The sequence below is a fragment of the Dermacentor andersoni genome, chromosome 7, assembly GCF_023375885.2.
Source record: "Dermacentor andersoni chromosome 7, qqDerAnde1_hic_scaffold, whole genome shotgun sequence".
NCBI lineage: Eukaryota > Metazoa > Arthropoda > Arachnida > Ixodida > Ixodidae > Dermacentor > Dermacentor andersoni.
Window position 1 is genome coordinate 178,429,126 of NC_092820.1, and position 15,644 is coordinate 178,444,769.

The following is a 15,644-nucleotide window of genomic DNA, read 5'->3' on the forward strand; positions in this document are numbered from 1 at the left end:
AAGACCTATGACCGTGTTCGACGTCGCTTTTTCTGGCCCGGAATTTACCGTTCTGTTTCCCGCTACGTTGCTTCCTGCAAATCATGTCAGCACCTCAAGAAACCAGCCGCTCTTCCAGCTGGGCACATACAGTCCATTGAAATACCAGCGGAACCATTCTTCAGGGTCGGTCTTGACCTGCTTGGCGTTTTCCTTTCTCGGTTAGCGGAAAGAAATGGATTGCAGTTGCTACGGGCAACATCACCCGCTATGCAATTACACGCGCTTTCCCTAGCAGCTGTGCAACCAACGTGGCTGACTTCCTCCTCGAAGATGTAATACTTCACCACGTCGCTCCTCGACAACTGCTTACCGACCGAGGACGGTATTTTCTATCACAGGTTGTTGAGGACATCTTGCACTTCTGCGCTACACAGCACAAGTTTACGACGGCGTATCACTCCCAGATGAACGGACTGACAGAGCGTCTTAAAACTGTCACAGACATGCTCGCCATGTACGTGTCCTCTGAGCATATATATGGACTGGGACGCCGCCCTCCGTTTTGTAACATTTGCCTACAACATGTCCCGGCGTTATTGCGCAGGTTTCTCTCCATGTTTAGAGCGACGCTGTATACCTCTACCGTCCAAGGAAATTTTCGTGTCGTCTGGCGTCGTAAGCAAAAAACTCGCCATACGCGGGCCGATCCCGAAGATAGTGCAATGCCGGGCCGACCCACGGCGGAGGTGAAGCAGGCGTTAAGCACTACCCATACATGGGCCGATCCCGAAGATAGTGCAATACCGGCCCAAGCCGAGGTGGAGGGGAAGCAGGTGTCTCCCATACGTAGGCAGATCCAGAAGATAGTGCAACACCAGACCGACCCGCGGCGGATGTGCAGTTCACCATTAAGGGGCCCACATACACAGCTTCGCTGGTCATCCTTCTTGACAGAGTGGAAGGGCACTGAGCTTTTTCTTTTATACGGTCGAAATCCCGCACTTCTCTTCGACGCGCTCTTTCCCACTGCTCTTCACACGACGCCCGTGATGTCATCTTTAGAGCGGAAGATGCGCATGAAATTGCCCGCTGGCCTCTCAACGCTCCGCAGGAAAAGCAACGACGTGTCTTGACGCCTACCACCGCTAAGGCCCATTTCAACCCTGGTGACATGGTCCTCCTCTGGACACCATCACGACGTGTCGGTCTTTGTGAGAAGCTGATTTCGCCATATTCTGGCCCGTATCGTGTCTTTCGCAAAGTAACCGACGTGACACATTAAATCGAACCTCTCGATGTCAGCATGGCGCTGTCTGCCTCTGACATCGTCCACGTCACAAGACTAAAGCCATATCACTTGGACCCACCAAGCACCGGGACGGCGCCTTCGCCGCCGGGGGCCATGCTACGAGGGGCTGTCAGCGATGAAGATGAAGAGAAAGAAGACGACGACTCTCGGTGATGTTCTTGTGGTTCGGTAGCCATGTTGAGTGACATTCGAAGTGTCCTTCTGTATATAACCTGTAAACTTACGTATTTTCCTCGCGGTATATATATATATATATATATATATATATATATATATATATATATATATATATATGTACATATATAGATATATATATATATATATATATATATATATATATATATATATATATATATATATATATATATCAAACTGTCACAGGTGAATCACAGGCGCAGATTTTCACTATTATTGATATGACCAGAAATCGAGTTAAATTACATTACTGTATCTGAAATAACACTTGCCCCAAACAACAAAGCCACCTATCTACATATTTGTCGTCGCGCTTATGTGAATCGAAGTATCCGGCCGCCGATTTCACCAGTCTTCAGTCCGGTCATACCGCGCCGCTTCACATTGCTCTATATGCTTGTACTTGGTGCCACACATCACGTGGGGAATATTTTTAGGTGGAATTCTCCATATGCACACCTAAGTATGGTGCATAGTCTAGTAGGAAGCATTGCAATGTTACAGTACCATGTTCCTTGCCAACAGTCACTCATGACCCTCCATCAAAATGCAGAACAAACTGGCTTATCTTCTGCCTTTAGGTAAAGGTGACTTGTTTGTTCAAACCTCTGATGTTTGCATAGGCTCCAGAGTTGCCCCTGTTTAAAGCGATGTTTTTTCTAAGCAAGGTGGGCCGTGACCTTGAATGCGATGTTGAGGGTTCGGCGAGGCGAATTTTTCATTTTGTTGATGATTACATAGTCTTCGTAGACAGCGATAACCACACTCGTAGGGTGGTGAATGTTCTCAAAGCGTTTAGGGAAAGGGTCGATGGGCTTGGGGTCACGTGCGAGGTTCCTAACCTAAAAGAGCTTCAGTTACTCGAATTCGCGATTTCAACCTGCACACGTTTGTTGGCTGTACGCTCCAAAATCGGTCAAGCCCCTGTTAAATTTCAAATCTGCGCATTCCAGACTAGTAAAAAATGGGATCGCAACGTCATGTTCGGACTCGGTGATTTCGATATCCTGTTTTCATGCCGCAGAAGAAAGTTTTTGCAAGCAGATTGGTTGCCTGAAGACAGCGGGGTTTCCCGCTTCCTTTCTTGTAACTGCTTTTGAGCATTTGGTAAGGAAGCTGAAAAGTTGAGCGTTCTTAGCTAATCAGCCTGTTGCATTACAGAGCCAGCGCAGAAGAGTTGCTGTAATTCCTTACGGGCGCGCAATATCCCACAGGCTAAAGAAAGTTGCCGGTCATTATGGTATTGACGTTATTTTTTTCGGTGACAAGAAAGTTGGTGGTCTATGCGCTGCGATTGATAGTCGTGCAAGTATTAGGGCAGGAGTGAGCGATGACGCTTGCTCTGTTATACCCCTGTCAAGCGGGCAAGTTAAGTGCACTTACGGAGAGTGCACTCGGTTTTAAGTGCACTTTCCCAAATCTAAACGTCGCAAGCGGAGTGTACTCGCAGAAGAGTGCACTCCGGACGGAGTGCGTTCACGGAACGCACTTTGCTGGTCGAGTGCGTGGCCTCGCCGCCAGCGGTTTCAACTACGCAGAATGTGATGCATAGAAAAAGGACGCAGAAGTTCATTGTGGCTGTTGAACAGCTTTGAACAAAATAGTCAGAACAGAACTCGCCTATGTTCTGTTTTAGCAGGATGAAATGCCGCCTGTCGCATGCCAGAATCTTGTTCTCAATTGGCTAGGCATTCGTCTTCGCCGCCTTGACTTGCAACACACTTATGATAAAAATATTTTAGTTTTTTATTGAGTAAATATAGATTGTGATTGTAATGCAACTAAAGCAATCGCACTTTAGAAGGTTTTTTATAATCTTAATCTACATCTCCAAGAAAACAGGGTCTGTCGCCATTTTTTTAGTGCGAGTGCGCTCTGTTTTCCCGTTTAGCACCGCGTAGCCTGAAGTGTCACTCAAGGTCCCGAAGTGCACTTACCCGCTTGACAGGGGTATTAAGCATGTTAACAAGTACACTACTCCGCAGTGGTGTACAGGACTGCTTGCACGTGTGGTAGCGTCTACATCGGACTGGCATACAAATATCAGGATAGGCGAACATTCCTCGAAGGGGTCGACGTCGCGTCTTACCAATCATTGCATCCTGTTGTTAACAGCGCTTGTGGCGTCGTCTTCTCGTCTCGTGTCCCGTCTACGTTTCGCGCTGTGGAAAACCAACGAGGCCAAGCTGCTGTTCCAGTCATTGCAGCTGCGCGCCTTCTTTTGACCTCAATCAGCGCACGTGTGAAAGTGCTATGAATATCGATCACGTTCATCGATTACTCGTGAATGTGGGCTTTCTTACACGTCAACCTCGTGACTTTGATGATCACTGTCTATGCAATCTTTTTCTTACAATAAAACTTTTCAGTTGTTAGTGCTGCGCTTGTGCTGCACTTTTTTCTCGTGTTTCGTTTTTATGCGCGCTGCTCAACACGAATGTATCGGTTCCGACTCGCCCGCTTTTCAGTGCTTCTGCAACTGAGCTTGTTGGCACAGCGATGGACAAAACATGCCAACATTCGACCAGCTCCGTGGAGTCCCAGCGCAGCCACGCACCGAAATAAATCTATATTTAGAGGAAGCTTTAGCTCGGGCCCAACTCCGACGCGGCCTATTCAAGTACATGTAAAAACGCAAAAACGTTTTTCTGGGATAACCCCTGGACCGATTTTAATGAAATTTGTTGCATTTGAGAGAACAAGTTAAATTCTAGTGATGTTGGTCACGGAATTTCTATTTAGGTCCTGAATTTTGTTAAAAAGATTTTCAAAAATTCGAAAGTTTGAAAAAAAAAATAGAAGCACGAAGTTTACAGATTCATAGCTCTGCATAAAAAACAGATATCTCGGTTCTGTAAACGGGATCCATTAGATCATTGAAAGTGGACAAATTCGATACATCATTTTATATCTTACGTGAATTTGTTACGTTGTTTACAAGGGTTCTGCAAAAGCTATATTTCCATATTACTAAATTTTTGACATTCATGTGTAACATATCAGTTTTGTCCGCTTTAGATGTACTATTATATGCAATTCACGGAATTGTATTATCAGTTTTCGTTCCTGAGTTACGGAGTTGTAAACTTGATAGTTTCGTTTTCTGAAAATTCTCGATTTTTGCCAATTTTTAATAAAAAATTGACAGCCTAAATCGAAAATCCGAAACCGACAGTCACTAGATTTTAAGTTTTTCTTTTAAATGCAACAAACCTTTTCAAATTTGGTGCGGTGGTTGACGAGAAAGAACGAATTCTGCTTTTACGTGTATTTAGATAGGAGCACCCGAGCTTCCTCGTATCAACTGCTAGATTGTTTGGGCGTGCGAGAGCTGCGTGCGGTGAATAGAACTGGCAGAAGTTTTATGATATCTGCGGTTGTGCGTCCTTGCATTGAATCCAGCAAACTGCTACGTCTTGAACTAGAAGGGGACTTGTTTTCGTAAACAGCTGGTATTTATGAAAGGGGCCAAATTGCTTTCCTCCAATGAAAAAGTTTGTCGACGTCTGGGCAATTCATAAGGTTCAACATAAGAAAACCGGTGGTTCGCGACGGTGATTTCGCTTCGATGCTATGCAATGGTACACGCATTGTGCATGAGAGTACACGTCTGGGCTGGTTCGTAATTACGAGCGGTGAACAGCGTTAAACAACAGGACGAAGAGAGGGACGCAGACCGAAGCGCTGCGCTCTTCGTCCTGTTGTTTACTGCTCGTATTGTGCATGTTGCAGTTCTTCCATGCGTATGAATGTCCACGTTCCTTGAATTATTATGCACACACTATATTGTTCCACACTGGTTTCTATATTGCAGAAAATGTGCCAGTCACGAGGTAACTGTCAGATGCCAAGTGCCAATCTTACTCACTTGACGTGCCACCATTCTTTGCCTGTTACTAGAAAGCTCCAACTTCCAGAGGCGTTGATTCTTTTCAAATGCAATGCAGCCTTTGCGGGCGCAAGAAATGTAGATGGCGGGAGGAACTCGCGTCTTGAGGCGCCTGCTCGTGTTTGCTTTCGATGTGCGGCCATGTTGGCTGCACATAACACTGCGCGGAGTGTCCCACACGTTTACCCTAACTCTGCTTATCACATCTATGTGAATGCTCGTAGCAGCGTGGAAAAAAAAGTGGACAGGACTAAATAACACGAGCGCCCGCTTAATGTTCATAATCGTGTGCAGTATTTTTTCGTTGTTCCTAAGTATTGAAGTCACATTTGTACAGTTGAAAACCTAAGGAAAAATTAGGGCTGAAACACATGTAGTGTTCAGCTGCTGCATTTAGATACACATCAGTATATCACCAGGTTATCTTCATGATACACTGATTTATCAAACTGAGACAAATAAAGACTATTCTTCAGGCTGCCTGTATTGACAATCATCTAACGGCAGAGCCGCCACAAGATCACCGAAAGGCAGCCTGCCGCAAAACTTGAATTTGTTCACTGAGGTGGGGGTGGCACAGGAAAAGGGGTCTGCAAAGTGGAAACTAAGCCGTAAGGTTGTTCTTGGGCCGTAAGAGTAGAGAATCATTGTAAAACAAAGGCATATAGTCAAATTTTTCGATGTATTGCATAAATGTCTGATGCGATGCCATGCGTAACGTGCATGCTGGAGTCCTTTCGTGGGCATGCATGCCCACGTTCTTTTACTTAGTATGCTCGCACTATCTTGTTCCGCACTGGTTTCTATATTGCACAGTATGTGGCAGCTACGCACTAACTGTCGTGTCAATCCCAATCATTTCACATGCCATCATGCTTTATCCAAGTTGTACTACCTGCAGCTAATATCTCCTTTGAGGCGTCTGCATTGGGTTTTAGACACAGAAACGTATGCATGGCAATCTGCGAATTGCTTTGTGAGATACCGAGAATACTTGGTTAATTTACCGATTTAATTGATATGTCAGATAATCGAAAATCAAAATTGAGTTTTATCTATCCTTTCTCGAAGCAGACGTTTTCCTCTGAAAAAAGAAATAATGGGTTCTCTAAAGTTGGTTTAACCTTTGGTAAATTTTCTATTTTACCCTGACACACACTTTCACTGAAGGTTTATCTCCCCTCTTCCGTTTAACCGCCGGCTTCTTGGCCAATACTCCGTAATGGGCACGTGCCATGCATGGCGTATCATACGGGTGTCCCACTGCGCACTCTTGATCGCGATCAAGTCCGATGCGGATCAAATTTCTCGGTCGTGATTGCGCAAGCTGTCCGCGGCAGCCAATCGCAGTCGAGAATTACGATCCGGATCGGGCTTGATTGCCATCAGAACTGTTCGTGTAACACCGGTAAAGAAGCAAGCAAGATACTCAACTTGAATACGTTCTATTGAAATGACTGTTTACTGAATCGTCTCGGATTTTACGGCTTTAATTTGTTCTTCAGAATTATGGATTTCTAAATTTTTCTTCGCTTAGCCTGTATGTGAAATACTTTGAGATCATCATCATCACCGTCAACCGTGCACCGTTTGCAGTAGGCCTACCGCAGCATGAGCGTCGAGCCCACGGAGCGCGACCGCCAGCCGGGCGACGACGGCCCGGCTCGCTTCCGACGCCACTGCGTGCTCATGAACAACGGCGTCTGGATGCCCCTCGTCGGCATCGGCATTTGCAAGGTATGTGAGGCGCTCATGTGAAAGGTCGGACCTCCAGGTGTGCCGCTATATGGGCGGGCCGCGGGGAGATCGGTCATCTCGTCGAAAAACACGCCACATAATGTCTTCACTTATTGTGTTGAAATGGTGATATCCATAAACGTCGCGTAAATCCTCTTCGTTACATAGCACGATTGTGGTGGTATGCACACTTATGCGCAGATTATAACATATTGTGCACTGCCGAACACTGACATTCGGCCAGACATTTGGCATTCATGGGCAGGCTAGCATTGGGTTACAACCAACTATTATTTTCACACGTTCCTTTATACGGTGCGAGAGGGTTTTCTACTTGACGCTATTTGTGTGCCTTTCCACCGGGGCACGTCTCCTCTCTACTGTCGAGACGATATAAGTGCATGTATGGACGCTGCTTGTAGTCCTTTCGTGCAAATGCTCACTCGGGCGGCTGGCATTATGGCGCCCAACTCCCGATCAGAAAGGTCGACTGGGTGCCTTACTTCTTTTTATGCTTATTAACACGATGTAATATCGGAGGTTGGCGCCTTTCGGTGGCACCGGCTACTCCTTGTCGCTTCGCAAACAAAGTCAAGTTCCGAAAATTGGCGAAAAACACTCAACAAAACCAGGTAGCATGAACACACGAGTCCGGGAAGCCGCAAGAAATACCTATGCGTAGTTGCATAACGAAGCACAAGTATGGTACTTTTAGTTGTCCGAGAACACATATGCAAAGGCGCCGTTTTGCAAACGAGTGCAGAAAACGTAAGTACTACAGTAATGTGGAAAGTTGGACTAGTTGGTGAGTAATCATCATACCTTGCTGGTGAAGCAGCGCACTGACACGGACACATTGACGACACACAAGAAAAGACGACACTCGCTGCAAGTGTCGTCTTTTCCTGTGTGTCTTCACCGTGTCCGTGTCAGTGCGCTGCTTCACCAGCAAGGTATGGTAAGTACTACATATAAGCCAAAACTATTTGACACGTGAGAAGCTTTGACTTACACCACCCATTTTTTTTCCAGAGGACCACTAACATTTAATATAAACCGAAGATATTAATGTCCTCTAAGAAAACCTTTAGAGTGGCAAGCGCTTTTCACTCAAGTCATGCTGTTGGCCATGGGCTTTAAGGGCGAATGGGGGTCGTAGCTCTAATAGCATTAAATATGCTGTCAGTATTTGCATGCCTCGCAGTTTCGTATCTTGAGCACTAAAGACGGAAGCGGCGCGCATCTTCTGGTTTGCCACAACATTGCTTCTGCGGACCGTGCTGCACCAGTGGAGCCACGGGCGGTAATGCCTCGCGGCTTCTCGGCAAGCTTGCGTGGTCGAACATCTAATCGACAAGTGATACATAGCTCAACGTGCGCGTTGAGAGGGAGCAAAGCATTTGATGGACAAGCCGCTATCCTAATTACGAGATGCTCGAGTCATCGCACTATGCTGCTGGATAGAAAAATTGGTACAACACGTGCGGCGCGACAACTCTTGTAACGGCGCTTGCCGAGCACGGCTTGAAGTAGACTTGCGCAATAGCCGCCAAATTTTCGTGCTGCGGCGGTGTACAGGTGCCAAGCACTCGAGCACAGCGCGTCGCCATTACACTAATTCAATCAGGAGTGCCGCAGGGCAGGCCCGCTTCCCTTTGTTTTAAGCATACTGCAGGCAGAAGCCATTTATTGCCACATTATTCCTGCTCTTCCTGACTTCATTACCCGGCTGGCGATATGGATCGCCACACACTCCCAATCGGCTGTCTTGGCCCCCACTATGATAACACGGTAACACATTCCCAATTGAAGCCTTTTCAACTTTTCACTGGGTACTCGGTAGTATATTCAGAATCATCAGTCCTTGCTGTCTACCTGTCTTGACGACATAGTAAGGTCCTGTAAACGGCGTTTTCGAATCAAGTCCCTTTGACCAGAATCCACGAATCTGGTTCAATCTCCGGCACCCTTGTGCAGTGTCTGCGGTCAAAATTCTTTTTGATTGTCGCTGATGAGAAATCTTGCGATGTTCCTTTAGATGGATTTGTTTCACTGAGCCAAATTCGTGGTCCGCTGGCAGCCATGAGCTCGCGCCAAATGCCGCAAAGTATGGGCTGCATCCCAGGCCTGCTTTACATGATCTGTTGTGATGCGCAACGGCTCCTTCTGAGGTACATTTCCAGCTGCCTTTGAATTCGGGGCATAATCGTATGCACATCTTCAAGTCTCTTATCATTCGATCTGCAAGGGAATTCGCTTCTGGATGGTAGGGTGATATTTCCTTTCTCAGCCCAACGTGGCAGTTTCTCTCTTTCAAAGGCTGGGTCATTGTTTGCGACGAAGCCCCTGACGTTCTTGAAGTGTTGTCGTTCCAGCAATGACATCACGCAGTTTGCGTCCTCCTTTCCAGCTTTGGTGGCGACAAAAAGCTTGCACTCGACCACAGCGACAAGGAATGCTTACGTCCTGCTGACTCCCTACGCCTTTTTTTTGATTTCAGAAGGCGGAGGGAGTTAGTTTTTGATTTCAGTGGTTAACCTCCCTGCCTTTCTCTCATTTGCATCTCTCTCTTTTTTTTTATTTCAGAAATGTGCACAACCCCGAAGGGGATATCGGAATACTCTGGCAAGACCATCATGTTGCCTATAGGCTTGTACTTAGCTTTAACAAGCTGATACTGATGACAGGTTTTATGTATTCTTGCAAGTTTTTCCAAGCGAAACGCTGGGATATATTGTGGTATGTCTTCCACAATCCGTCGTGCCCTCCTGACTCTGGACTAGTGTGGTATGGTAAAGCTTCAGGACTGTTGGCACTTTGGTCTCCGGGACGTATAATTTGCCATTATCTGCTTCCATCTCCGGTGTGTCTTCCCAAAGCTGTAACAGGTTTACATTTTCAGCTGGGGCTTCATGCGGCACGTGGAGTCGAGATCCGTCCCGGGCGATGTATGACGTCAAAGCTGCATAGTTGTATTTCGCTAATCCATCGGGCTATATTGCCCTTCGGCTGCGATAGCTCTAACAGGTACGTCAACGTTTGTTTGTCTGTGAACAGCTTGAAGTCATTGCCTTCCACGTAGCTTCTGAAGTATCTCAAAGCTAACACCACCGCTAGTGCTTCCTTCGCAGCTGCATAATTTTCTTCTGTCTTCGTAAAAGTCGAAGAGTAGTAACACTCAGTTCCTTTTTTTTGGTGTATTGTAGCGTCCCGCTGGTAAAGCATGGCACCTACTCCATAATAATATGTGTCGGTATATAGCTCAAAGGGCAGCTTGAAGTCGGGGAGCATTAATACAGGGTTCGATGAAATGATGCGGACAAGCTTGGTGTAACTATTCTCATACTGTTCCGACCACATAAATGGCACGCCCTTCTGGGCCAGTGCGGTGAGATATTTGGTTTATCTGGCATAGTCTCTTATGAATGCACGGAAATGGCCAGCCAGTCCCAAAAACACTCGGAGGTAATGAACATCATACGGTGTCACCGTTTTCTTGATGCTCTGAACACTCTCTTCCTTGGTGCTTTTCGTTTCACTGTCAAAGACCCTACCGAGGAAAACCACTTTTGTGCAAAAAAAAAACTCAATTTTCTTCTCAAACTCAAACTCAATTCTTTCTCAATCTTTCTCAAGCACAATTCGTGCGGTGCTTAGTGCCTCAAGTACTTTACACAAAGGTTCCTCGTGATTTCCCTTTGCCCTGGCGTAGACTGATATCATCCACATATACATTGCAAAATTTTCCAATAAATTTGCTCAGTGCTTCGCTCATCTTCTGGGACCACGACCCAGAATTCTTCCAGCCGAATGGTAACCGATTATACTCGTAGATGTCGAGCGGTGTGACAAATGCCGTAAACTTGTTAGTTTCTTCTTTCAGTGACGCTTGCCAGTACGCCTTGCGTAAGTCTACACGTGAAAACGATTCGCAACCTCCAGTCTCGTCAATGATGTATCCTAGGCAACGGGTATGGAAAATGATCGGTCTGCTTGTTTATCATTCGACAATCAGTGCACAGTCCATCTCCCTTCGGTACAACGGTAATAGGGGGAGCAGAACAGGGTGTCGATGGCGTATAATGATACCTGACTCTAAAGTGACTTCTTGCCTTAGTCATACTTTCTTTTCATGGCTGAGGTTATGCGGCTTTTTTTCTGACTACTGCGCTGCCGCGCAACAAGAACTGCACCTCAATCGCGCTGTTCTGGCTTAGGGATACGGCCCAATGCAAATTAACTCGGAGAACTTCAGCGGCACGTCTTCCACGCATGATGGCTTTCGTTCGTCACGTCTTTTCTGTCAGAGACAGATCTTGCTCAGGTCGTCCAATAGAGACCTCGTTATTCAATAGTATGTTGATCTTCATGTTATTCATATCAGGTCGTGATAAAAGAAAGGCGAAATTCACCGCTGACACGACGAGCGCTTCCCCCTTGAACTTCTGACCTTCAAACTCAAAAGCTGTTGTCGTCCATTTATGGCAATCTAGAGATGAACCATCGTAGCTACACACACGAATAGGCTTTCCGGAAACGATTCTGGTTGACTCTACTATAGTTTTATTAATTAGGCTCACGGAAGCACCACTGTCAACCAATGCTGACATGTTTCGGTTATTTACAGGCATAGGCACTCTCAGAACGCCTGATTTAACAAGGAGCACCCTTTCTTCAGCGTATTGGTGAGTTTCTGTCGTGCCTGGACTTTTGGACGAACCGCGCCTCGCGTGTATCGGTCGCTTGGTCTAGAGTTGTGACCCTTGTTTCTTTTGATGGCACATCTGGAGTCATAACGTACGCCAGTGACTGAAGAAGTTGGTCCATTCTGCTTGGCGACCTAGCTAGAACTTGTTTATGGCATTCTCTTGGTCATACTGGGTGTAATGAGGGCGACAACAGACGATTCTGGAAGTTTCGGTTGGGCTGTACAAATGCCACTTTTCCAGCACATATTCTCTGATATTTATTGCTTTGTGTCTGTAGAATACGGCGTTATTACGAAGTTCCACAGGACTCTTTTTGAATGCTCGAGAGAAACTATCCTTCCACTCATTCCACGATTCATTCAACTGTGAACTTGACTGAAGGTCGTACCATTTCAGCGCGTTGCCACACAGCATGCGATCCTGGAGCAAGGGTACTCGTAAAAATGAAGCCGGACGAATTTCCATCAAATACGTCTGGTTTTATGAAAGGCTGTTCTCTCTTGCTTACAGATCTTGATAGCGTAACAAGGACACCTGCCAGCTGCTGCTGTTGCTTCACCTGGCATTTCTGAACGTCAAGCAGTGCGTTCATAAAAGCTATATCACTCGGCGTTACGGCTGGCTGAGTTGCATGCGTTAAGATGGGTCCTTTAAAGCGAGTTTCAGACTCGTCTTGTTCATTGGAGGCAGGAACGGCACGTGTAGTGACGGGGTCACCAGCCGTAAACCCGTGGAGCGCTCCATCGAACACCAGGCGTGGTGACATCCGCCAGTGGTTGGGCGTGTTGTTCGTCCCTCGTTGAACGCGACGTGTTCTCCGCAGGCTCCCACCACACCAAGATTTCGCTGGCACACTGCAGCCGGTTTGTTGCTACATTCTTCCTGCTAACCTCGTCGTCTTCTTCCTGTCTTCCTCATTTTCCCGCTGGAGATTTGGATCACCACACATTCGTTATGCATGTGAACGATATTGCTGAAATGGAAAGTGATGTATCTATTGTACTCAGGGCTAGGCAAAGATACTTGGCAGTTGTATCGTGAGTATTGAGATACAAGTATTGAGATACAGATACGAGATACTACCGCAATTATTGTATCCGGTACGATACTTTCCATTTGTACCTTAATATAATTCGATGCACTCGCAAATTTCTTATATGGGTCTATATAACATAGCAGCAAACGCGTATGCACAATAATTAATGTTTGCTTGGAAATTAACTCCGACCAACCATGTTTCATTTGAATTAAATGTCTATTAGTATCTCAAATTAAAGTATAATATTTTCGTTCCCAAACGGTTTATTGGGGTTGCTAAAGCTGCTTAACATGAAAGCTCTTTATACGCTGCGCTGTCAGCGGTTTTCGCACGCCGCGTTTGTAATTGATGGGAGTCGCTGCGCAGCTGCCGACCAGCTAGCGGGTCGCCGACTCGTTAAAATTGCGCAAATGCCGTTGTGGAGTCTTGCCTTGTCCGTAAGCGTGCTGTCGTTTACGCGATACTGGATCACCGGGCCGATGTACCGCAGCAACAACGCTGGTGGCAATATACGCGTAAAGCTGCGATGACCTTTGTCTGCTGGCGTAAAGCGCTAGCGAGCGACGCATTCATTGCCGTGCAATTGCGTTACGATTTTCCTTCTACGAGAGTACTCGTGTAGCCCAAATACGTTTCACACGTATTGCAGTGACGCAAAGCACCACGCAACAGAAATTTCGATAACGACAATATATAGCGGTGTCAGAATTTGCGCGAAAGACGCCGCATGGATTGGCGTATACGCAGCACAGTAGCGCGGATACAAGAAAGTGTCATGGCACCGATGCAGCTAAAAACAGAAACAATACAAAAATCAAGAAAACAAAAGGTCGGCTGCGTGCAGACGTAATTTCGCGCGCTTGTTTTTGTCGAGACTGCGCGAGCGCCAGCACGTGACTCTGCTCGACCAATAGGGACGCGCAGACCTCATCACCTTCCCTCGCTTGAGGGCCCTGGCGGAAAGAATAAAGAATGTGGCTGCCGTTAGTTTTATTCAGGTAGCTTAGTCAGCTTAGTGGCAGCACTATCAACTTGAGAAGCGGAGTTCAGCCAGCGTTTGTAGTTCCGCACAGTTTTGTTGCGGCAGTAGTATCTTGTATCTTAAGATACACGATACACTCTCTCATGTATCGGAAATAGACGTCTTGCCAGACGTATCATGATACAGATAAAGATACCCAAAGAGTATGTACGATAGTATCTAAGATAGTATCTAAGGTATAGGAAGTAGCTAAGATACATGCATCCTCGATACTGCCTACCACTGAATTTTTTGTGTGTGTGTGGTATACGCTGATCATACCAGCCTGTTCCTCTCTAGCCATAATATTGATCACCTCGTACAAAAACTCGCATAGTTCGTTGTAAATTATCGGTTTGGTCTCGTAATGGTGCTCTCGAGGTTAATAGAACCAAATAAAAAGCAGTCTTATTTAAGGCAACAGGAAAACCGTCTCGCTTGAATGAAGTGTTATTCCTGGAAGATAAGTCCATTGAAATTCTAAGGCAAACACACATTATTGGGTGTTCAGAAGGTATGGACGTATCACAACATGAAATCATTGTGCGTCGGGCGGGGGCGCGTTACGATACCTCTGTCAGTTTCCGGAGAAAAGCACAGTTGGAGATATATGCCTTATTTGAGTCGCATTTGAATTATCATGCGCCTGCGTCGTCTGCCACCACCGCGTAAAGAAATGTTCGCCCACTTCTTCGTTTTCAGAAACTAGCACTTCGCCAAGTAGCGAACGTTACAATTATCTTGCATTGTAGCGCGAAGTGACAGAGACTAGAAGCAGACAGGACGTTCCCTATTTCCCTCCTCTGGTCAACTTATCGCTAAATGCAGAATAATGAGTAATCAATGTTTGCTAATCCCTGCAATTGGACTCCTTTTTTGTCGCCTATGAAAAAGTTTTACAGAGCCTTTTTACAACCTACATCAGGGCTTGAACGTGAAAGAAGTTATATACGTACCCGCGGCCAGGACACGTGGTTAGTACCGTGCAGTCGCACAAATTACCCACGCCAGTCGTTAAGATTCACCTTCACTTTTAAATGGGTACGAGAAAGAAAGTGTGATTACAAGTACGTTAACCCTAAAACAAATTAGAGCGTATTTTTTTTAAGCAAGGCCAAGTAGATATAAGAAAGGGAAAACCCTAATTTGTATTCTACATTGATTTGCCGCATGCCATGGCCATTGCACTCCATGTTCTTTCTCATTACATTTACCATGATAATGTGCGTCTTAGGCGTGTTTACACCAGTGCTTTCTGGCCGTATATGCATTGCGGAATGTGCTCTTAGTGCATCTTAAGTGCGTCATTTATCGTTCATTTAGAACTACGTTGTTATTGCGCACGTCAAACGACGAGCGTTCTCCATCGCGCGTGTCGCCAAACGGCCGCAGGGCGACGCGGCCGCCGTGGAGCGGCTCGTCGAGGCGGCCGTGAGCGCCGGCTACCGGCACATCGACACCTCGCACGCGGCCCACAACGAGGCGGCCGTCGGCGCAGCCCTCCGGCGCGTCATCGCCGCCGGCCAGGTCAGGCGCGAGGAGCTGTTCGTCGTCACCAAGGTATCGCGCGCGGCCACTGCCTTCTCCACGCCAATCGTGGCATTCTCGTCCTCGCGTTGACTTTTTAAACGTAAATTCTTTCTTCTTTTTTTTGACGAGAGAATGAAAATACGCAATGAGAAACGTCGGTCACACCAGAAGACGGAGGAAACACGTTTCGGCTCCTCTGACAGGAACACAATTTTGTATATTTATTAATGAAT

At 46.4% G+C, this 15,644-nt stretch overlaps 1 protein-coding gene across 2 annotated transcripts in view; it reads left to right on the forward strand.

Annotated features, from left to right (window-relative positions):
• Positions 1-6,970: 6,970 nt before the first annotated feature.
• LOC129385247 (1,5-anhydro-D-fructose reductase-like) overlaps positions 6,971-15,644 on the forward strand; it is a 214,320-nt gene continuing 205,646 nt past the window's right edge. For both annotated transcript variants that reach the window (XM_072289417.1, XM_072289418.1), the window contains exons 1-2: positions 6,971-7,112; positions 15,274-15,441. In XM_072289417.1, coding sequence (XP_072145518.1) covers positions 6,987-7,112; positions 15,274-15,441 — 294 coding nt within the window. In that variant the 5' untranslated portion in view covers positions 6,971-6,986. The remainder of the gene's footprint in view (positions 7,113-15,273; positions 15,442-15,644) is intronic.